The sequence below is a fragment of the Mirounga leonina genome, unplaced genomic scaffold (assembly GCF_011800145.1).
Source record: "Mirounga leonina isolate KUSES-001 unplaced genomic scaffold, KU_Mleo_1.0 Mir_150, whole genome shotgun sequence".
NCBI classification, from domain to species: domain Eukaryota; kingdom Metazoa; phylum Chordata; class Mammalia; order Carnivora; family Phocidae; genus Mirounga; species Mirounga leonina.
The window spans coordinates 27,167,483-27,190,415 of NW_023270374.1; the positions used below are offsets into that span (position 1 = coordinate 27,167,483).

The 22,933-nt window shown below is 53.3% G+C and overlaps 2 protein-coding genes across 2 annotated transcripts in view; one reads left to right on the plus strand and one right to left on the minus strand.

Moving 5' to 3' along the window:
• The first annotated feature begins 3,435 nt into the window (after positions 1–3,435).
• On the plus strand, positions 3,436–18,132 carry ERGIC3 (ERGIC and golgi 3). Its single transcript, XM_035006198.1, has 13 exons — positions 3,436–3,583; positions 3,722–3,792; positions 3,898–3,985; positions 4,199–4,318; positions 9,997–10,090; positions 10,889–11,054; positions 11,188–11,245; positions 15,303–15,334; positions 16,580–16,676; positions 16,754–16,818; positions 17,451–17,587; positions 17,667–17,722; positions 17,914–18,132. Exons 1-13 carry the CDS (start codon positions 3,496–3,498, stop codon positions 17,991–17,993), a joined length of 1,152 nt encoding a protein of 383 aa, XP_034862089.1. The 5' UTR covers positions 3,436–3,495; the 3' UTR covers positions 17,994–18,132.
• Positions 18,133–19,618: 1,486 nt separating this feature from the next.
• LOC118011053 (fer-1-like protein 4) overlaps positions 19,619–22,933 on the minus strand; it is a 33,058-nt gene continuing 29,743 nt past the window's right edge. The window contains 9 exon segments of the mRNA XM_035005626.1: positions 19,619–19,988; positions 19,991–20,058; positions 20,155–20,255; positions 20,332–20,447; positions 20,450–20,570; positions 20,572–20,612; positions 21,025–21,077; positions 21,108–21,194; positions 22,331–22,416. Of these exon segments, the coding sequence (XP_034861517.1) occupies positions 19,888–19,988; positions 19,991–20,058; positions 20,155–20,255; positions 20,332–20,447; positions 20,450–20,570; positions 20,572–20,612; positions 21,025–21,077; positions 21,108–21,194; positions 22,331–22,416 (774 nt within the window). The 3' untranslated portion in view covers positions 19,619–19,887.

A 22,933-nucleotide genomic window follows, 5' to 3' on the forward strand; every position in this document is an offset into this window, starting at 1 on the left:
TACAGAAAAAAAAAATGATTCCTTTATAGGGGACGCCTGGGTGGCTCAGTCAGTTAAGCGCCTGCTTTAGGCTCAGGTCATGATCCTGGGGTCCTGGGATCGAGCCCCACTTTGGGCTCCCTGCTCAGCAGGGAGTCTGCTTCTCCCTCTGCCTGCTGCTCAGCCTACTTGTGCTCTCTCTCTGTGTGTGTCAAATAAATAAATAAATCTTTTAAAAAAATGATTCCTTGATTAAAATGGAAGCTCATATTCTAATTATATTTTTGCTTTCTAAAGAGAAGCTTATGTTTTCCTTCCACAACCTGCAATAGCATCCTAACTGGTATATCTACTTCTGTTCTACCCATCCCTTATCCGTTCTTCACCTAGCAACTGGCATGATCTTAAATTAATTTCCTGCTTAAATCCTTAAAATGGCATCCCATTGCATGCAGAATAAAATCCAAAATCCTCACTCATCTCACATTTTCCAGCCATTCTGTCTTTTCCTTGTTCCTCGAACTTTCCAAGTTCTATCTTGCCCCAGGACCTTTGCACTTGTAATTCCTCTTCCTAGAACACATTACTCCCTCCCACTCAGTACTTCACCTCTCTGGTTCCTTCCTTTTCTTCAAGTGTCATTTTAAATGTCATTTAAATGGACCTTGGGGTCCATTCCCTGACCCTAGTATTATCAAAGTCTGTAAGAAGCTCTCTTAATTGGACTCTGAGACACACTGACACAGCTGTGTTATGATTCTTCCTTCTCAGGGGAAGCAGTGAGATTGCTACACTGTGACTATTGTTTTCAAAACAGATACACCGAGGTCTCCATATTTCTCCCAAGAGAAAAATGGTCGATCTGCACTGGGGAAGGAGAACATGCAACATCTGCAAATGCATTTATTTATTTAACAATTAGGAAAAGTTCATTTATCAGTGTGCAAATAAAGCGAAAGAAGACTGTGACGGGGCAGAAGGAGCCAACAAAAGGGACTGAAACCCTCTTCTCTGCCTGGGCTTGTAAGCTGCAGCTACAGGGACCAGTGACCCCCTCTGCTGGCAGCCCCATGTGCAGAGTGAACCAGTCCTGTGCAGGCCCCACCCGCACAAAGGTTGAAGGATTGGTATAAAGCCTGACATTATGAAGGATGAAGTCTCTAACTAGTAAGCGTCTTGGTCTCCTGTCATGGCCACCTAAAAGAATTCTGGAAAGGGAAGGACCATCTAATTCTGGAATTCCTAAAACAGAAAGTCCCCCACCCCTATTGTCACTATTACAGTTCCCTGATTATTTGCTTCACAGCACAAGGCACATTCTGTTGTTTCTTTCTTTTCTTTCCTTTTCTTTTTTCTTTTTTTCTTTCTTTCTTTCTCTCTCTTTCTTTCTTTTCTTTCTTCTTTCTTTCTTTCTTTTTTAGTAAGCTCCATGCCCAGTGTGGAGTCCAATGCAGGGCTTGAACTCACGACCCTGGGATCAAGACCTGAGCTGAGATCAAGAGTCAGATGCTTGGGGCGCCTGGGTGGCTCAGTTGTTAAGCGTCTGCCTTCGGCTCAAGTCATGGTCCCAGGGTCCTGGGATCCAGCCCCACATCGGGCTCCCTGCTTGGCGGGAGGGAGAAGCCTGCTTCTCCCTCTCCCACTCCCCCTGCTTGTGTTCCCTCTCTCACTATGTCTCTATCGTCAAATAAATAAATAAAATCTTAAAAAACAAAAATCAGATGCTTAACTGACTGAGCCACCCAGGCGCCCCTGCTTTTTAATTATTATTTTTTTCCCAATTGTGTATATGGTAAAATACACATAACATAAAATTTAACATCTTAACCATTTTTAAGTGGAATATATATACATTTCTTGTTTACTTCTTTCTCTTTCTACCCCCTACTAAAAGCTTTTTGAGGGTAGACATGAGCCCAGTCTGTTTTATTCACCATGGTATTCCCATAACCCAGGGGAGATATGGGAAACAATAAATATGTGTTGAAGGAGTGAATGGGGTCATTAAGCCTGGAGCCCCTCTAAGTAGAGAGGGTTAGGAAGAGCACCAACTGGGCACAGGCCAGAGAGTAGAGGACAATTTCAGCTAACTTTCCTGGGCGACACCGAGAATACATGCTACTCACACTTGGTGGTGGTAGCGAAAGTGCAGAAAGGACCCAGGCTCTGGAGCCAGAAAAACCAGGCCTTGAACCCCAGCTTTGCCCCATTAACCTTAGGCAAAGTCAATTCACTTCTTGGCTTCCTCATCTATAAGTGGGGTTTGAAATAGCACATACCTCCCAGGGTAGAATGGATTACAGCAGTTGGCATATTGTCAGTTTCCAGTTAACATGAACTCGTTCTTTCTTTCCCCCACATCCCTAGCAAACTGCAGCCTGAGGGCAAAAGGGGGACTCTGACATCACTCAGCTTCTCCAGAGTCACATCGCCACAGGTCACCCAGCTCCAGTGTCCCTTCTCTTCCTGGAAGCCTTCCCTAACCCAGCACATCAATTTCTCCTACAGACTACAACAGTCCTCTGTGCCACCTTTTATCAAAGTTCTGGTCTTACATCCCTGAAATGATTTGAGCCAAGCACCTTCATGAGCCATGCTCAGAAGCACTGAGAGGCTCCCAGGGTACTTTGAGGTCCAGAAGAAATGGGCTGGAATCAACCCAACCACAACCCAGGGTATAACAGAGCAGAGTCAAGGTTGATCCCAAGGTTTCGGCCTGAGCAAATGAATGACTTGCAATAGGCATGACTAGAGAGGAGAAAGAGGATTTGTGTGTGTGAAAGACAGGAATATTATGTACCTGCTGCTGTGTTAACAAATTATCCTCAAAATTAATGGCTTAATAGAACAAAAGTTTGTTTTTTCAGTTTCTGTGAGTTAGGAATTCAAGAGTGGTGTGGTGGGGTTGCCCTGCCATTAACTGGCTGTGATCTAGGGCAAGTTACTTAGCTTCTCCGGGGCAGTTTCTCTTTCAGAAAATGGAGATAAAAGTCCCACATACTTTCTACAGCAGTGATTCTCAAACTAACTGCAGGGAATCACCTGGGACCAACCCTAGAGTTTCTGATTCAGCAGGTCCGTGATGGGGCCCAATACTCATTTTTAACCAAGTGCCCAGGTGATGACGAGGTCGCTAGTTGGAAGACACTTTGAAAGCTACTGTGCTAGGAGGTTCCATGTGTTCCAGGCCTCTGATGTGAAACTCTTGGCGCAGTTCCTAGGTCAAGGCAAGCGAAAGCTATTACTGTTTCTGCCCCGCAGAGTCGTCTCCGGGCGCCCTGTCCACACGACAAGGCCGCCCGGGCTGAGGGAGCGGTTCCCGCCACGGTGTTTAGACTCTGCAGCCCCCAGCAACCGTGCGCGCTGCGGCGGGAGTGAGAATGCGAGCGCGGGGAGGGGCCCAGCGTGCGCATGGCTGCGCCTGCGTGCGGACGGGAGGGCGTGGCTCAAGCTCCGAGCCGGAAGCAGGAGGCTGCAGGGGCGGGCCGGCTGGCGTCCCCTTTCCGGCTGGTCCCCATGGAGGCGCTGGGGAAGCTCAAGCAGTTCGATGCCTACCCCAAGACTCTGGAGGACTTCCGGGTCAAGACCTGCGGGGGCGCCACGGGTAGGCCGCGGCGGGGCCGGGGTCGCGGGGACATGGGTGTCCGAGAGCTTGGCTGGGGCGCCTTGACCCTGCCGGGCCTACGGAGGGCTTGAGAGAGTGGAGCAGAGGCCCTTCTGACCCTCGCTCCCTTCCCCGCAGTGACCATTGTCAGTGGCCTTCTCATGCTGCTACTGTTTCTGTCCGAGCTGCAGTATTACCTCACCACTGAGGTAAGGGGCGGAGCCTAGTATGTGGGCGGGGCTCGGCATTCTAGGGATGGGAGTGGGGAACGAGAGGCATAGGGCCCAGGTCTTACTGAGGTGGTGCTGCTCCAGGTGCATCCTGAACTCTACGTGGACAAGTCACGGGGAGATAAACTGAAGATCAACATCGACGTATTTTTTCCGCACATGCCTTGTGCCTGTGAGTACCCACTAAGGGTGGGAGTTGCAGGTTCTCAGGTGGGCTTCCAGATTCACACCTCCAGCCTTAGGTTCTGGCCGGACCCCAGGACAGCCTCTTTCCCCTAGTCCACTGCTGCCCCCAGACAGTCCCAGCATCCCCTCACCCTCCAAAACCCAGATTCTCCCCTTGCCCGTAGGTTCCCAGTACCTTACCCTGACTTCCTGCTTCCAGATCTGAGCATCGATGCCATGGATGTGGCTGGGGAGCAGCAGCTGGATGTGGAACACAACCTGTTTAAGCAACGGCTCGATAAGGATGGCATCCCCGTGAGCTCAGAGGCGGAGCGTCATGGTAACTGTGGGGAGGAGGCCAGATCTCAGATCCCAGAGCTGGACATGCCCAAGCCCTTCCTTCTGGCAAGTGGGATGTGGCTGGCCAAATGACAAATGAAGCAGCTAAGACCCAGAGAAGTCAAGTAGCTTGCTTAGGGTCCCCCAGTTATTAAGAATCAGAGTGGCCTGAAATCCAGGCTTCTGGCCTATGTATTGAGTAGAGTACTCTAGTTGGCTATCATTCTCAGAGGTCTCCAATCCCTGCTTCTCACAGATGAGTAATAGAAGTTTGAGGATGGGACTTATGTGCTGTTGCCTTGGTAGAACTCCTCTAGATGGACCCACATTTCTCTGGATGTTTGCTTCCCCGTCCCGTTAGCTGAATTCAGCCCTAGTGCTCTTCCCCTTTGGAATGCAGGGTGGCTTAAGGTTAAGAGTTTACATTCTTGAGTTAGATTGCCTGAATTCAGATGTAACTGTGTCTCTTGCAGTCTACGACCTCAGCTATAGAGTGGTGATAAACAGTAGTACCCACCACATGGAATTACAGGATCAAATGAAGTCTTATGTGTATGATGCCTGGTACAGAGTGGCTGTTCACCCTAACTCCGTTTCCTGTCCCTAGGCGGCCTCCCAGTGCTTACATTAACTGTTTCCCACCATAGCAAAACCCTCCTCAAAGCTATGATTTCTCACACCTTAGAGATTGCTGTTTTCTGAGCTTTATCAGTTGTTTGTTCAACAGCTGTATGTTGAACACCAGTAAAACCAGAGAATTTGCTGTAGGATTGGATATAGGGTATAAGAGAGCAGAGTCAAGGTTGATTCCAAGGTTTTGGGCCTGAGCAAATAAATGACTTGCGATAGGCATGACTAGAGAGGAGAAAGAGGATTTGTGTGTGAGAGACAGGGGAATATTATATATTTGCTGCTGTGTAATAGATTATCCTCAAAATTAGTGGCTTAATAGAACAAAAATTTTTTTTCAGTTTCTGTGAGTTAGGAATTCAAGAGTGGTGTGGTTGGGTGGTTCTGGCTTAGGGTCTCTCATGAGATTGCAGTCAAGCTGTTGGCTGAGGCTGCAGTCATCTGAAGGCTTGACTGGAGCTGGAGGATCTGCTTCTAAGATAGCTCACACGTATGGCTGTTGGCAGGATGCCTCAGTGCCTTCACCACATGGGCCTCTCAGTAGAGCTGCTTGAGTGTCCTCACAGCATGGCATCTGGCTTCTCCCTGTGCATGTGATCTGGGAGAACACAAGGTAGAAACTACAGCATCTTTTATGACCTAGCCTCAGAAGTTGGACACCATCATTTCTGCATTATACAAGTGGTTACACAGATCAGCCCTATTCATTATGGGAGGTGGGGACTACATAAGGATGTGAATACCAGGAGGTGGTGATCACTGGGGACTTGGGGACTCGTCCCATAAGGAAGGATGAGGATTGGGAAATAGATCTCAGGTTTGAGGCATGTTAAACTTGGAATGCCCATTTTATACCCTAATGATGTTAAGGAGGCAGTTAGATGTACCAGTCTAGACATTAGAGAAGGACTGGAGATATAAATGTAGAAGTTATCAGCATGCAGATGGCATTAAAGCCATTGGACTAAAAGGGAAAACCTAGGGAGTAAATGTAAGAGGAGAGGTCTAGGAACTATACCCTGAGCTCCTCCAATATTTAGAAGTCAGGAAATGAGGATCCAGGAAGGAAGATTGAGAACCATTAAGGTAGAAGAGAAACGAGAGATGATGCAAAAGCCAAGTGGAGGAAGAGTTTCAAGAAGAGAGAGTGAGCAACTGTCAAAAGCCACTGATGGTCCTGTAAAATGAGTAAGAGTTGACCATTGCAACTGGCAACATGGAGGCCACTGGGGACTTTACAAAATAGTTTCGATACTGTTGAGGATGAAAATCTGATTAAAGAACAGAAAAAGAAAGAGAGACATTGAGTGAAAATAATGCTTTCAGGTGTTTTGCCATAAGAGAGAGCAGAGAAGGGGGGTGAGGGCTGGCGGAGAATGCAGGTGGTGTGGTGGATTTGGTGGGGAGATTAAGTGGGCTCGGTTGCTTTTCTGTTCTTCGTGGAAATTGAAAGCAGGGTCATTAGCTAAGAGTGAAGAAAGGGAAGGGGATTTTGGGAGCCTAAGATGAGAGGAAAAGCTATAAATTAGTCATCTCAGGGGGCACCTGGCCTGGGTGGCTCAGTTGGTCAAGCATCTGCCTTCGGCTCAGGTCATGATCCCGGGGTCCTGGGATCGAGTCCCGCATGGGGCTCTCTGCTCGGCGGGGAGTCTGCTTCTCCCTCTGACCCTCCCCCCTCTCATGCTCTCTCTCTCTGTAATAAATAAATAAAATCTTAAAAAAAAAATTTTTTTTTTTAGTAAGTCATCTCAGAGAATAGGAAAGTGAGCTGATTGGTGAAATGAAGTAGGATTGCCAGTCTTAAGGGAGGCATAGGCAAGAAGTAGGCACAGGGAGTTGAATTTAACCAGGGTTTGGGTTTTGCTAGGCTTGCACAACAAAGAGAGCGAGGAATAGATGGGTTCTGGTTATGTGCAAGAGAATAATTAGAGCAGTGGACCGTGGAATTTATTTTCCAGCTTTGTCAAGATATAATTGAAATATAACATTATGGGGGCGCCTGGGTGGTTCAGTTGGTTAAGCATCCAACTCTTGGTCTTAGCTCAGGCCTTTATCTCAGGGTTGTGGGTTCAGGTCCCACGCTGGGCTCCATGCTGGATGTGGAGCCTACTTTAAAAAAAAAGAAAGTAGAACATTGTGTAAATTTAAGGTGTATCATGTGATTCGATTACATATGTGTTAGGAAATGATTACCACAATATGGTTAGCTAACAGATCCATCACTTCACATACTTACCTTGTGTGTGTGTGGGAGAACATTTAAGATCTACTCTCTTAGCGACTTTCAAGTATACAATACAGTATTGTTAACTATAGTTACCATCCTATATATTAGATCCCAGAACTTACTCATAACTGGAAGTTTGTACGCTTTGACCAACATCTCCCCATTTCCCCCACCTCCCAGCCCTTGGCAACCACCATTCTATTCTCTGTTTCTATGAGTTAGGCTTTTTTAGATTCCACATATAAGTGAGATCATAAAGTTGTCTTTCTCTGACTTATTTTACTTAGCATAATGTCCTCAAGGTTTATCCATGTTGTTGCAAATAAAGGATTTCCTTCTTTTTACGGCTGAATGATACTCCATTATGTATATATACACCGTATTTTCTTTATCCATTCATGTGTTGACGGACACTTAGATTGTTTCCATGTCTTGGCTTGTAAGTAATGCTGCAAAGAATATGGGACTGCAGATACCTATACGAGATGCGATTTTTTTTTGGTGAGGGGGATATATACCCAGAAGTGGGATTGCTAGAACATATGGTAGTTCTCTTTTTAATTTTTCAAGGAACTTCCATACTGTTCCATAGTGGCTGCACCAATTTACATTCCCACCAACAGTGCACAAGGGTTCTCTTTTCTCGACATCTTTGTCAATACTAGTTATTTCTTTTTTTTTTTTTTAAAGATTTTATTTATTTATTTGACAGAGAAAGACACAGCGAGAGAGGGAACACAAGCAGGGGGAGTGGGAGAGGGAGAAGCAGACTCCCTGCCGAGCAGGGAGCCCGATGTGGGACTCGATCCAGGGACTCCAGGATCATGACCTGAGCCGAAGGCAGTCGCTTAACCAACTGAGCCACCCAGGCGCCCAGTACTAGTTATTTCTTGTTCATTTTTTTTTTAAGTAGGCCCTACACCTAATGTAGGATCAAATTCACAACCCCGAGATCAAGAGTTACATTCTCTACTGACTGAGTCAGCCAGGCACCCCAATACTAGTTATTTCTTGTTTGTACTTATTTATTTCTGAATGGTAATAGCCATTCTAACAGGTGTGAGGTGATAGGGTTTTGATTTGCATTTCCCTGATGATTAATGATGTTGAGCTCTTTTCCATTTACCTGTTGGTCATTTGTATGTGTTCTTTTGAAAAATGTTTATTTAGGTCCTTTGTCCATTTTTAATTAGATCGTTTGCATGTTTGTTTGTTTTGCTATTGAGTTGTATGAGTTACTTACATATTTTGGCTGTTAACCCCTTATCAGACATATTATTTATATTTTCTTGTATTCCATAGGTTGCCCTGTCATTTTGTTAATTGTTCCTTTTGCTGTGCCGAAGCCTTTTATTGTGATGTAGTCCCACTTGTTTATTTTTGCTTTTGTTGCCTATACTTCTGGTGTCGTAACCAAAAAACTGTTGCCAAGACCAATGTCAGGGAGCTCTTTCCTTATTTTCTTTTAGGAGTTTTACAGAATTAAGTCTTACATTTAAGTCTTTAATCATTTTGAGTTAATTTGGGTGAGTTGTGTAAGCTAGGGGTCCACTTTCATTTTTTGCATATGAATATCCAGTTTTCCCAGCAGCATTTATTGAAGACCGACAGTCCCTTCCCCATTTGGACCATGGAACTTAAATAAGGAGGGAAGCGAGGGCATGAGGGAGTGATAGTGTTAGTGTTGTCAAAGAATTGGTGGTTTCTGGGTACCAGAGGTATTTCCCAGATGAGCTGGGAAAATAAGGATAAGTACTCGAGATTGGGACACTCGAAAGTGTGGAAGGTTTGTGGTCATTGGAAATAAGGTCTAGGAGTGCGTGTGGAAATGAAGTGGGATGAGGCTGAGATGAGATGATAAAATACAACTGTGGGAAGACAGGAGGTCGGGGTATTAAATATTGAAGTCTGCGGTTAGGAGGAGGTAGTTACAGGCAGGGAATTGGGCGCGGAGAGAGAGGCCTGAGGTGTAGCTCCAAGGTGAGGGGGTTAAAGGCACACACTTTGGAACTGGGGCTGAAATCTGCTGCTTACTGTGTCGCATTGGACAGAGCCACTTCTCATCTCTGAGTCTCCGAGTCTTTGCAAGTATGATGTGGATAATAATAATCCCCGCCTTCCTAGGGTCCGCGTGCAGGTGAGAGACATTCTGTGCACAGTGACCTATAGTCAGCTAACATTTAGCATTTGCAGTTATTGTTTCATTACTAGTACTTTTATTTTATTTTATTTTATTTTTTAAAGATTTTATTTATTTATTTGAGAGAGAGAGAATGAGAGAGAGCAAGCACATGAGAGGGGGGAGGGTCAGAGGGAGAAGCAGACTCCCTGCCGAGCAGGGAGCCTGATGCGGGACTCGATCCAGGGACTCCAGGATCATGACCTGAGCCGAAGGCAGTCGCTTAACCAACTGAGCCACCCAGGCGCCCCTACTAGTACTTTTATTTAGAGAAATAATAGATGTGTGGAAGTGCTTAGCGCCTGACACATAGTGTGCACCACATAAATATTGGCTATTTTTTTTAAGATTTTATTGGAGAGAGAGAGAACGAGTGAGGGGGAGGGACAGAGAGAGAGGGACAAGCAGACTCCCCACTGAGCAAGGATCCTGATGCGGGGCTCGATCCCAAGACCCTGGGATCATGACCTGAGCCAAAGGCAGATGCTTAACCAACTGAGCCACCCAGGCGTCCCAGTATGAGCTATTATTATAGCTTTTATTATTCCCAGGCCACAGGCCAAAGGGCCTGTGAGGGGGCCAGGGGTGCAGATTTCACTCTCTCTGCTCCTAGCTGATGCCCCTGCCTCTGTCCTCGCCTTAGAGCTCGGGAAGGTGGAGGTAAAGGTGTTTGACCCTGACTCCCTGGACCCTGATCGCTGTGAGAGTTGTTACGGTGCCGAGACAGAAGACATCAGGTGAGCCGAGCCAGGGGGCTGGGTGGGGGGCTCCCGCCGGGCACTCTGTGTCAGCCATCCTCAGCCTGTGTCGGACTCCGCAGCAGGTGGGTGAAGTTGGACCAAGAGTTGAGTGGGGATGGGGTGCGTGCCTCAGTCACTGCTCCTGCTGCAAGTGACTGGGGCTCTGTGGCCAGGCCCTGCGTGGGGCCACAGCGGGGGGCGAGGCTGGAGTGGTGCCCGCTCTGGTTCAGAAGTGGCCTCTGGAGTCCAGCTGCCTGGGTTCCACCCCTGTGTCCTTGGGCAAAGCCACATAACCTGTCTGGTGAAGGGGGTGATGGGAACATGTTTCCCGTAAACAGGCACATCAGGATTAGATGTATCCTGTATAAAAAGCACTGAGATTGAAGGCCCAGCCCCGCTAATTAGGCCTGTGATATGTGGCCACTGCTCTTATATTCCTCGGGCCCTGGCCCCTGAGAAGCTGATTCGGCGGGTCTAGGGTAGGGCCTGGGGATACCTATTTAATATTTTTTGCACTGTGTAAAATATGCGTAACTTTTAAAGCTTACCGTTTTAACCGTTTTCTCGTGTACCATTCAGTGTTGTGCAGCCGTCACTGCTCTCTGTCATCCCAAACGGAAGGGAAATACGTATTTTTAAGTCCTGCTGCCTCTGAGGGAATGGAGTTTGGGAACAGTTGGTGGCCAGGGATGAGGCCGGCAGAGGCTTCGTTAGTGGACAGAACTGCTCTGTCCCTAAGCTGCGAGCTCTGGGTCCGTGCTGTGTTGCTCTCGCCCCGCACCCCCTCTCCCGCAGGTGCTGTAACACCTGTGAGGATGTGAGGGAGGCCTACCGCCGCCGGGGCTGGGCCTTCAAGAACCCAGACACTATTGAGCAGTGCCGGCGAGAAGGCTTCAGCCAGAAGATGCAGGAGCAGAAGAACGAAGGCTGCCAAGTATACGGCTTCTTAGAAGTCAACAAGGTACGGGAGGGACTGAGGCGAGCAGGGGCAGCACCGCTCTACGGTGAACCGAGGGCCCACTCAGGCCCTCAGGAGACCAGAGGAAGGGGAAGGGGGGAGACGGCTGGAGAATGAGACGGAATATCCCCTACAGGTGGCCGGAAACTTCCACTTTGCTCCCGGGAAGAGCTTCCAGCAGTCCCACGTGCACGGTGAGTGGGCCTGCGTCCGCCAGGGAGTTTTAGACCCCGGGTGCCCTGGCGAGTTTGAGCGCCCCTCCACCTGCCCAGGGGAGCCCCCCATCTCGGGGCAGCAGTTCGGTCCGGGGTTCAGAGCATGGGCTGGGGAGCCAGACTGCCTGGGTTCAGAGTTCAGTGTCACACCTTACTGGCTGTGTGGAACTTGGAGGAACTCTCTTAATCTTTTTGGGCTCGTTTCCTCCTTTGTGAAATGGAGAGGCTAGTCCTTCTGTCCCAGGGTGCTCGTGCAGGTGAAGCCCGCAGCACAGAGCCCGGCTGTCTAATAGGTGAGCCGCATGGGAGGCTCTGGGGTCAGCAGAGCTGGTTTGGAACACAGGTTCGGCCCCTCCTGAGTTGTGTCAGATTTGGGGACTTTGAACCCCCACTCAGTTTCTTCTCCTGTAAAATGGGGCTGCAGATGCTAGGACCTCCCTCACACAGTTGTTCCCAGGGATGAATAGATGGGATTTATTTTCATCCATGTATTCATTCACGCATCCGCTAGATATTTAGTAGTCCCTGCGTGCCCTCTTCTAGTCTGGATGCTAACAGTACAGCACCGAGCAAAACAGAGTCCTTGTCCTCAGCGTTCTAGTAAAGAAGCAGACCGTAAACAAGTATGTAAAATATATGGACTACCAGATGCTATTAAGTACCACGAACCCAAGAAAGGCAGGATAAAGATGACAGAGGCGAAGGGCTCTGGAGAGATGGTACGTGTGTGCTGTTGGGTATTGGGCAGGCGGGGAAGGCCTGATGGGGCAGCATTTAAGTAAAGACCTGAAGAAGGTGAAGGAGCTGGCCAGAAGGGTGTCGTCCGGGCGAAGGGTTTGAAGCAGAGAGAAGAGCAAATGCAAATCTCTGAGCCGAGAATGGGCTTGGCGAGTTGGAGGTGCGGTAAGAAAGCGGGGGGCTGGAGCACAGCGAGCGAGGTGGTGTGGTTAGAGATAAGGTGAGCCAGGTAACTGGCTTGGGAGGGCACCACAGGGACAAGGACTCTTACTCTCCATGAGACACAAAGCCATCGTAGGGCTCTGAGGAGGTGCTACATGATGTGACTTGACTTTGCAGAGGTGGACAGTGCTCTGCTCCGTGGACAAGACGTGGGGGCAGGACAGAACCAGAGAAGCCAATGGGAGGCCATGGCCGTGATCCATCCGGGCACAGGATGGTGGGGGCCGGGCCAGAGTGGTGGCGGAGGGGCAAGCAGGGATTGCTGATGTTTGAGGGTAATGCTGATGGGCAAGGTCAAGGACGACTTGGACGTTTTGTGGCTTAGGAGTGAGAAGGATGAAGTTGCCATTTAGGGAGAGGAGAAGAATCAGATGAACGGGTTTAATGGCTGGACCAATAAAGCAGGAATTCGGCATCTGACATGTTCTGACCGGTGGGCTCTGGGTGTCCTTTTAGACAGCCTAGATGCAAATAAGCAGCTGGCTGTTGGATCTGGAGGTCAGGGGAGAGGTCCGGCCCCGAGATGCATATGTGGGCATCCTCGGATATGTAAAACCGTGGAACGGGATGACGTCGCCCTGGAGGTGAGGGTGGGCAGGGAGGAGGAGAGCCCCACCGTCAGAGGACATGGGCGTCGGGAGAAAGCGGCGCTCGTCAGACGAGAAGCCAGCCGAGAGGTGGTGTCCTGAATGCCCGGGGAGGGAGGCGTTTCCAAACCCAGACCAGATGTTTCTGAGCGTGGGGTAAGAGTTGCCCATCGGGTGTATGACCTTGACAGCCGTTTCCGTGGAGCGATAGGGAGCACCCACTGCGGGCTCAGGAAGGAAAGGGAGAAGAGTTGGAGCCAGTGAGTAAGGACCGCTCTTCTGTGGAGTTTGCTCGAAAGGGAGGAGAATGGGCTGGAGCTGGAGGGAAAGTTTGGACTCAAGGTGGTGGGTTGCAAGATGTGTGAGGTAGCAGCTGGTTTTATGCGGAGGGGACAGTCCGCTGCAGAGCTGGCCAGTCATGCTCCGGGGCGGGTGGGACCGTTGCTGGAGTGAGGGCCTTGAGAAGGAAGAAGAAGACAGAACTGAGTGCCCTAGGAGTGTAGAAAACCCAAACTTGGCGAAAGGCAGGTGAGTCGGGACAGGTAGGATGGCAGCTGGGTGATGGGGAGATCATCGGGAAGGGCGACAGGGTTGTGGAGGAGAGAGCTGCGCCAGAGGCTAGAGCCGTTCAGTACAGGCGCGGAAGGGCCAACCTGCGCTTCTCTGGGCTCTCGAAGTGACTGAGACAAGTAGGGAGAGTGGCGTCGTCTGCCATGAGCTGCAAAGCTGGGGACTTTTAGGGCGGCTCTAGGGGCCGTGGTCTGGAAGGTGGCATTAAGGAGCAAGGCCTCACTTCAGGCCATGGAGGAGGCTAAGTGTGGGGGAGAAATTGTCACCCTGAGGGGGCTGCGGGGAAAAGTACCTTCGAGGGAGGGCCCGGCCGCGGTTGGAACGAGACGGTGAGTGGCATGTGTAGGGGCGGAAGATGTAGGGGTTTCACTGATGAGTAACAGGGGCCCCTGGGAGGGTCTGGGAGGGATAGGAGTCAGGATCATATTCGGGGATGTACGGAGCCACAGTGTGACCGGAGTCCAGGGGGGAGAGATGAGCTGGTGGTCCTGAGCTGCCCAGGGACTGAGGTGAGCAGGAGCAGCGGCCGGCTAGAGGTGGCCCTGCTGGTCTGGAAGGCGGCGTGCGGGGCTGAGGCTGATTGCTGGGCCGGGGCAGGAGGTGGGTCCCGAGCCCCCTCTTCTGGAGGGGCCAGGGGAAGGGTGGTCTCACGGGGATGGTGGGAGACGGTCAGTGCCGAGCTGTTGGCACGGGCCCTGGTGCAGTAGGAGGTCTGGTGGCCCCCGCAGCTGCTCTGTTCCTCCACCTGGGCAGGCAGAGCAAAGGTGCTCTGTATCCCGAGAGGATGTTCAGAACACAAAGCTACAGTTGCCTGAGGCCAGAGATCTGGCTGAATGGAAGGTCTGGGAGCTGGTTTCTGACATCTTTGTGGCTTGGGGCGGGGGGGGGGGGGGGGCGCGGATTATAAAGTTTACCTCGTACTTTTCCATCTTAGATCCTATCTGGTCCTCAGGACAGCCCTTTGTAGAAATCACTGAGGCCCAGAGAGGGCAAGTAACTTGCCCAAGGTCACACAGCTTAGGGAAGTGGCTTATTGGGCTCTAAATCTTTTATTCTTCCTAGGCCACCATACTTCTGCCCCCAAGAACCCTTGCATTCCTCCCTGGCCAGGGAAGAGTTCCCCTAGGGGCGGGACCGGGAGGAGGCTTGTTAGCTGGGTCCAGACCCTGCTGCTGAGGCAGGAATATTCCAGCCTTCCTTTCTACCGTGTGTCTTACTCCGTAGTTCTCGTTGTGAAGCTCTCAATCTTTTTTTTCTTCCTCCCTTCTCTCTCCTGCCCTCCCCCATGCTGCAGTCCATGCTGTGGAGAGTAAGTGGCCCTGCCCCCAGGGAGGCCAAGCCTCCGCTTCTGGGGCAGTCTACCCCCCCCAGGACGGGGGGGAGGTTTGGATGGTCCTGGGATTGGGGTCTTACTTTTCAGGTAGGGTTCCTTGAAGCAGGAGAGATCAGGGCCAGAGGGCAGGAAGCACTGGTTCTGGAATAGACGGTACAGGGTACCCATGGCATTTCCTTTGGGGGCTCTGAGGGTGCAGGGCACAGGGGTCAGGGAAGACCGCCTTCTCAGGGCCCACCTCACCTTGGGGCTCAGCGATTGGCCCTCACTGTATTTAGTGAGAGACCAGAGTCAGCGGGGTTTGTCTCCTGAGGTGCAAGCAGGGACTTGGTGGGAGTGGAAACCCGGGAGACGCCCGTGGAGGGCTCCCTATATGTGTCAGAAGGGAATCGGGGTCTGTGTTCTTAAGGCCCGAGGAGGGCGTAGACACACACAGGCCCAAGGCGGGACTGACAGGGGGGATGAAGGGTCATAGGAGCTGGGCAGTCACACTCCAAGAGGGGTGAGGAGGCCTGAGCAAGGACGCTCAGGGAGCCAGGAGGCCAGTCCCTCTCCACCTGGTGACATCTTCTCCCTTCTCTCCTAGTCCATGACTTGCAGAGCTTCGGCCTCGACAACGTACGTACCAGCCGGAAGCCATGCAGGGCGGATGGGCGTGGGAGATGGTTGCTACCTTCGTGTCTCTGTAGGGATGTCCTGGGTTGGGGGAGCAGATAAAAATTCTTTTATTCTTTTTTTTTTTTAATTTTTTTGACAGAGGGGGAGAGTACAAGCAGGGGGAGCGGCAGGCAGAGGGAGAGGGAGAAGCAGGCTCCCCGGGAAGCAGGGAGCCCGATGCGGGGCTTGATCCCAGAACCCTGGGATCATGTCCTGAGCCAAAGGCAGACGCTTAACTGACTGAGCCACCCAGGCACCCCCAAAATATACCATATTCTGCCAGGGGATCAGTCTGAGGGTTAAGAAGTGAGGTTTGCACAGGCCGGAGATGGGGGACGGGGCTGGACCGGAGTGTCCTGGGCAGAGGGATCCTCCGGCAACGTCAGAAGGGAGTGGAGCGCTTCTCAGAACCCACAGCGGCCGGTGTGGAGGAGGAGGCTGGAGAGGTTGGCTCGGACCGGACCAGACCTCACGAGCCTCAGGCTGAGCAGTGGTTGGGTCTCCCTCCTGTGGGCGGTGGAGGCTGTTGACCCTTTAACCAGGGTCATGATGTAATCAGATTTGCATGTTTTTAAAAACCCCTCTAATGGCTGAAGTTAATAAAGATTGGAAAGGGGCGCCTGGGTGGCTCAGTTGGTTAAGCGACTGCCTTCGGCTCAGGTCATGATCCCGGGGTCTCTGGATGGAGCCCTGCCTCGGGCTCCCTGCTCAGCGGGGAGCCTGCTTCTCCCTCTGACCCTCTCTCCTCTCATGCTCTCTCTCTCTTAAATAAATAAATAAAATCTTTAAAAAAAAATAAAAATAAAGACTGGAACAGGACAGGAGTCAGAGCCGGGACATCTGCCCGCCTCCCCCCACCCAGTCCAGGCTCCCCTTGCTTGAGACTTCCAGGCAGAGCGGACACCTGCCAGCCTGTCCGTGCCCAGCCTTTACTTGCTTTGTGCTTGGATGCGGCCAGAACCTCAAACTAGAGGCCCAGAGGCTGTGGACTCTGTGAGAAAGGAGTTCCCAGATGGGGTATGGGGGGACCTGGGTTGGTCTCCCCTCTCCCCCATCTCCACACATGCCCTCCCCCTCTCCCCCATCTCCACACATGCCCTCCCCAGACCCGGGCATCCTGTCTGCTGCTGTCCCGAGGACCTTTGATAGGGTGAGGCCTGGTGGGGCCTTGAGTGCTTGAGGCTCAGGTGCTGGTGTTGCTTGCAGATCAACATGACCCACCACATCCGGCACCTGTCATTCGGGGAGGACTACCCTGGCATTGTGAACCCCCTGGACCGCACCAACGTCACCGCACCCCAAGGTACCAGCCTGGGAGGTAGCCCCCAGCTGCCAAAGCCCTGCCCGGCACCCATGCCTGGTGCTCTCCTCTCCCTGCAGCCTCCATGATGTTCCAGTACTTCGTGAAGGTGGTACCCACAGTGTACATGAAGGTAGACGGGGAGGTGAGTCTGCAGGAGCTCAGGTATCAGAGTCCCTCTTGGTGCCAAGCACTTGAGTCCTGCCGACCTGGGAAGTGGGGTGCTGCTCTTATCCCCGTATGATGGATGACAAGCCGGGCGGGGGGTAGGTGATGTACCCTCACAGCCAGAGTGCAGGGCCCAGGCTGTCAGACTTGAAAGCACTCGCACTTTCTACTTGCCCTCACTGCCTCCATCCGTTCGTCTGGTGCTCACTGTCCCCGCGGTCTGCCCTGGGCTGGGGGCTAACCCTTCCCGGGTCCTCCCCTCCCCTTTCTGCTCTGGCCCGTGGATCAGCATCTCGGCAGACAGGAAGTCAGGCCTGGCCTTGCCAGGAGCTCATGGTGCAGCCTTGGCGAGGTGCTTCCCATCCCTGAACCCGCACTGAGAGGATCCGCCCCTTGTAGCCGGGATCCGGACCAGAAGCCGGGGCGGTGAGGCTGAGAGTGTGTCTGGGTGGCCCTCGGGCCTTGTGGTGTTCATTAGCAACCTGGGGCCTCATTTTCTCTCCCACACAGTCCGGGCGCTCCGGACAAGGGCAGGAGCAGGCGTAGGGCTGAGGGGGTTGGGAGTCAGGTCACAGCCTCGGCCCTGGCCCAGACTCCTTCCTGTCCCAGGTGCTGAGGACAAATCAGTTCTCTGTGACCAGACACGAGAAGGTCGCCAATGGGCTGATGGGCGACCAGGGGCTTCCCGGAGTCTTCGTGCTGTATGAGCTGTCGCCCATGATGGTGAAGCTGACAGAGAAGCACAGGTGAGGGTGGCGGAAGGGAGGGGCCCGGGATTGCGGGGAGGAGGGGTGCCGGCTGACCCCCGCCCCGTCCCTCCGCCAGGTCCTTCACGCACTTCCTGACGGGCGTGTGCGCCATCATCGGGGGCATGTTCACAGGTTAGAAGCTCCAGGGCGTCTGTCTGGGGCTGGGGCGGGGCGGGGCATGTGAAGCCCGGGCTCCCTGCCAGAGTTTTAGTTGGGGACGGAGGGGCACCTCAACGGCCAAGGGCAGATGCTGGCCTAGCCGGTTAGGGGACAAGGCTCTGGGGGCCAGCGGGGCCAGTGCCAGCCCTTGTGTCTCTCCCCAGTGGCTGGACTCATCGATTCACTCATCTACCACTCGGCTCGAGCCATCCAGAAGAAAATTGATCTCGGGAAGACAACGTAGTTGTCTCCTTCCCCCTCTGTTATTCTCTTCTTCTCGTGTTTCTCTTTGGCCCTGTGGTCATTCCCAGCCTCTTCCCCACCCCACCCCCACTCAGCGCCAGTCTCAGTGCAGGTTGATAAATCTGTTGATTGTGATAGTACTTGCTGGTCTCCATGTGCTTCTTGCGTCTGGCCAGAGCCTAGAAACAACCCCTCATCACAGCTACTTACTGAAGGCAGTCAGGACTGACAGATCGGGCCAGATGCCCTCTGGGAGCCCCACGTGGACATCCTCTGGTTCATAGGGCTGCATTCAAACCAGACGGATGTCCATCCCACAGCCCTGTCCTCAGTCCCTCTTCTGCGGTGGTCTTCGGGCCTTTTGGGTTCAGCGCCAGGGCTGAGATGGACCTTTCCCGTATGAGCTTCCTGGAGCCACCATGGCCCTCAGGCTCATGATGGTCTGACCCCAGGGGTACTAGCCCTGGGTGCAGGCTGGGGCTTGCCACCTCTTCTGGGGCTTCTCCCTGCCACCCTGGGCTCAGTCTACTGAGAGGGGTCCAACCAGGTCGTGTGCAATCTCCTAGGTGGAGGCAGAACTGGAAAATGGAAGGAGGGCAGCAGTGGCCATTCTGGAGCAGGGCTAGCGTCAGACCCCCAGCTCTGGAGCTCATCAGGGCTTCCCATCACAGCCCTTAATATGTGCACAGAGCTAGGCCCAGGACCCCACCGCGCGGCAGCCCGGGGAAGCAGGGACGTTACGGCTGGTCAGTTCATCCGATCGTTTCTCAGGGAGTGTCTGGGTAAGACAGTAGTAGGGAGGGAAGTAGGACAGGAAGCGAAGTAGGACGATGAGAGCAAAATATCTAGAGGCAGAAAGACCTGAGCTTGAGCTCTGATGGGATCCCTCACGAGTTGTGTGACCTTGGCCAGGTCTCCTCTGTAAGTTGCAGATCAGATTGCCAGTTATAGTGAGCCTTGTTTTTTTGGTCAGCCAGAAACCACTCCTACTTGTCAAGAGTGTCCTGAATTTCCTCTAGGAACCTCCCTGTCTACCTTCTCAGCTTCTGTGTTAGGGAGGAGGTTTGATCTCCCACCCTAAGCTCCAGGGAGGCCCCAATCAGCATAGCCCACCCCCCCACCCCCCCCACCCCCAGTGACCCAGTGCGGGCCAGGCTCCTTCAGGACTAGGAAAGCTTTCTCCTAGATGTGAATGTGGGCAGACGTGAGGTTGGTGCTGCCATCCTGCAGTTCTGAGGGCGGACCCTGTCTACAAATGAGCTAGCCCCCAGAGGGCAGCAGAGCTGAGCCCAGAGGCGGAGAACCAGTCCTAGTGACATCATCTGCACCCTGTGACAAGCTGCCAGCTAAACCCTGGGAATTGCAGCTATGCCGGCTCCCCAGAATCCCTTTTTGCTTAAGCCAGCTTGGGTTGGGATTTCTCTTTGCAACCAAAAGTGTGCTGATGTGCTTACTCTCAGCGTGGAAGAATAAACAAGCTAATGACGTACGCAGAGTGCTTAGCTGTCACGGAATGGGTGGCAGAAGCCATAGCAGGTTAAGTGAAAGGGACCCAGTCATTGTCAGGAGCAGGCGCAACAGGTAGGCTGCTCAGAGGGCATGACAGCTCAGTGGCCAGGACTCCTCTTCCTTGAACTTCTTGCCAGGTCCCGTTCTTCCTCGGGGCAGCTTCCCACCCCTGGGTGACTCCCCAGCACCTGTCACCCAGGAACATTTCGGTTTTCCGCCCCTTGTATTACCACGTATAGCTATGTCCAGGCGTCAGAGGGGAGGCACAGTCAAGTTTATTCAAGGAAAGCAGTGAACTCAAACAGCTCGTGTGGGTGAGACGGACTCCCCAGGAAAGGGATTTGAGGGGCTGGGGTTCCGGGAAGAGGGTCCATGGTCGGTTAGGGTCAGGGCCGGTGGAGGGGGCGGGAGGTGACCTGGCTGATCTGGCCGGGCATGGTGTAGCCGACCAGGAGGAGGAAGACGGTGAGCAGGGCCAGCAGCAGCAGCGGCGCCCCCTGAGGAAGAGGAAGGTCTTCAGCGGGTTCACAGACCAGCTGAAGGAGGTCTTCGGGCGGCTGTGGGGGGAGAGGGGGGAGAGGGAGGCGTTGGAACGCCAAGGAAGCCCCTGGGCCGCCGCAGCTCGATCCCCGCCTCCCGTGCTGCCCCCTCACTTGGGCTTGTCCAAGGGCTCAGGTTCCTGCCGCCCCTTCCCCACCGGCCACTTCTCCGCCTCCTCCGCGGTCAGCAGCTCAAACTCTGCCTCCACCTTCCCCTAGAGAAGGGGGAACAGAGGCGGCGCTCGGAGGGGGGCTCAGGCCCGGCCCCACCCCCGCCCCCGCCGCACCCACTGTGAGGATGTGGACGTCGCCTCCAGGGTCTGTGAACGCCAAGTCCTCGGGCCGGTCCTTCCTCCTCTTCCTCCGCCTCTTCTTGCCCGCTGGAGCCTCGCGCTGCTCCCGGGCTCAGCCTCTGGCTCCCGCAGCTTCACCACAGGCCACCAGCCCCGCAAGCGGCGTGAGCGAAAGAGGTTGCACCTGGGCCCAGCCCCGTCGTGGGCCAGTCGCACGGAGCAGAGTTCGGGGGCCCCAGGCCCCCCGCACCATGTCTGGCAGCTGCAGCTCCAGGGATCCTGCAAGTCCAGAGCCCCCTGGGTTAGGCGAGAGATCAAGGTCTGTCTGGGCCCCGGGGGAGGAGGCCGCACAGCAGGACTATGCCTCGGGGCATCAGAAGCACAGCCCACGGGTCAGCAGCTTATCAGAGCCTGGCGAAACGGCCAAGGATGGGGCCAGAATGCCAAAGCAGGGACCACGGTGTCAGAGTCCAAAGTGACCTTGGATCGGGGACTTTGGGTGGGAATGGAGGTCACTGTGCTCTGGGCTAAGTTCAGTAATGAGGCCAGAAAGCCAAGATTAGCGACCTAGGGTCTGAAACCCAGGATTCAGGGCTGGGTTAGAGTAGGGATCCATGGGCCAGAGGGGCAGGGGCAACCGGGGCAGAAATTGGGGCCCCGGGGGTGAGGCAGGAGGAAGGCCAAGCCGTACCAAGAAAGTTGTTGGCGGAGACACGGTCATAGTCCCAGACCTGCAGGACCAGGCTGAAGGGTCCCACTGAGGATGTCACTTAGATGTCACTGGACAGCTCTTCAGCGAGTGGGTTCACATCATCCAAAACCACGTCCTCCGTGTTCCAGATGATGACTCTGAGCTCATAGCTGGGGGATATAGTGGAAGAGAGTTTGCAGACTCTTGAGGGGGTCCTGACAGGGGCTGCAGGAAGCAGGAAGGACCTAGGCCATGGCCATCATGTTCACTGAGCACCTCCATGTGCCCAGCTGGGTGATCAGGGTGTCTGTGGGACTGAAGGGGATCACCCCCCCACAGCAGATGGCACCAGGAATGGTCTGTTGACCAAAGCTGGGCTAACTAGTTTCTCCCATAAATTTGGAATCCGGAGCCTGAAAGGTTGAGTAACATCAGACACAGAGCTGGAGCCGCCACCAGCCAGGGTGACATGCAAGCTGCAGTTCTAGGGTACAGGGGAGAGAAAGCCAGTCTGCAGCGACATGTGGGAGGGGGAGAGAGGCAAAGTGGGGATGAGAGCGAGCAGTCCCTGAGGGGCAGAAGGAGGGGCTCCAGCTTTCCTGTGCTACCCCAAGTAGCCCTGTCCTTGGCTGTCCTGGGTTTTCCAGGCTATCTCGTTTTCTCTTGCCCACCAGCAATTTCCCCTCACTTGTTGATAGCGCCGTGATTTCCTGTTGGTGAGCCCCCCCCCCCGACCCCCACACTGGCAGTCTGTGTGGTTCTAGTGGGGAAGACCCACCTCCCCCTGGCTCCAGAGGTGGTGACACCCCCTAGGCCATCACACAGGACTGGCCAATCAGCGTATCCCAGCCCCCCAAGCACAAGGATTGGTTAAGGGATCAGCATTCGAAGCAGGCTGATCCGAGGAGAGTTAGCCTCGAGACTTTTGCTCTTGCCAGTAAAGGCGTGTTTAGTTTTCTGCTCGAGGAGTCTAGCTGGTAGATGTAAGCCTGGCACTGTTAGCAGCAGCCACCTGCCCCCAGACCGCAGAAGCCGCCCTGAGAGCGACAGCAAGGAAAACGAGCCCAGAGGGAGAAAGTGACAGATTGCGGACATCTGAAGTATGAATCCCCTACGCACAACTCCACTCTGACGAGCTCAAGTCCGAAGGGGGTTTATTGGTATTTAAGCTCTTTTGGGTACAAGTGACAGAGCCCCTCCTCACAATGGCTTATGACAAGGAAGGGAAATTAATGGCTCACCTAACTGAAAAGCCTGGGTCACCAGCCTGTGCCTGTCCCAGGGGAGGAAGGGTCAGAGCGCTCACCTGATTGGCTGTCGAGGCTTGATGTCAACTGGGGGTGGGGCAGGCACATCACGGGGGAAGATACCGGTCCACATGGGAAGGGATCCCTGGGAACACAGGACCAGGCTGAAGGGTCCCACTGAGGACCTCACCTCCCCTGATAGCCTTGTGGCTAGAGGCTGTGCCTTGTCCTGACGGAGGCAAGAGCTGGGGTCAAGAGGGCACAGTCGGGTAGATCCCGGGGTGGCAGGTGGGGGTTGCGGGCGGGAAATGAAGGTAGAATCTGAAGTGGGGGTTCCAGTGCTGAGGTTAAGGATCAGGCCCTGGAGTGGAAGGTTGAGGTCAAAAGTAAGATCTGGTGTTCCCAAGGTCCAGATCCTAGGGACCTGGTGTTGAGGTCAGATTGGGAGTGCCAGGTCTGAGCCTTGGGGGCCCCGGGGTGGGGGATCCTGCAGGAACAAAGTCCGGGGTGGAGGTATGGAGTCCAGGATGGGGGTCTAAGACTGGAGTGGGAATGCTGGGGACCAGGATCAGGAGCCAGAATCGGAAGTGGCCAGTAGAGGTCTTGGGGAAAGGGCATCCCGAGGGCCCAGGGTCCAGGAGCAGGTGGGAATCCTGGGGTTC

What these genes read in the sequence shown, in the direction of transcription:
- ERGIC3 (XM_035006198.1), top strand. Translation starts at nt 3,496, where the DNA reads ATGGAGGCGCTGGGGAAGCTCAAGCAGTTCGATGCCTACCCCAAGACT. An exon ending in AGAGCTTCGGCCTCGACAAC is followed by an intron (nt 15,335 to 16,579) that starts GTACGTACCAGC and finishes TGTTGCTTGCAG; the next exon opens with ATCAACATGACCCACCACAT. An exon ending in CAACGTCACCGCACCCCAAG is followed by an intron (nt 16,677 to 16,753) that starts GTACCAGCCTGG and finishes CTCTCCCTGCAG; the next exon opens with CCTCCATGATGTTCCAGTAC.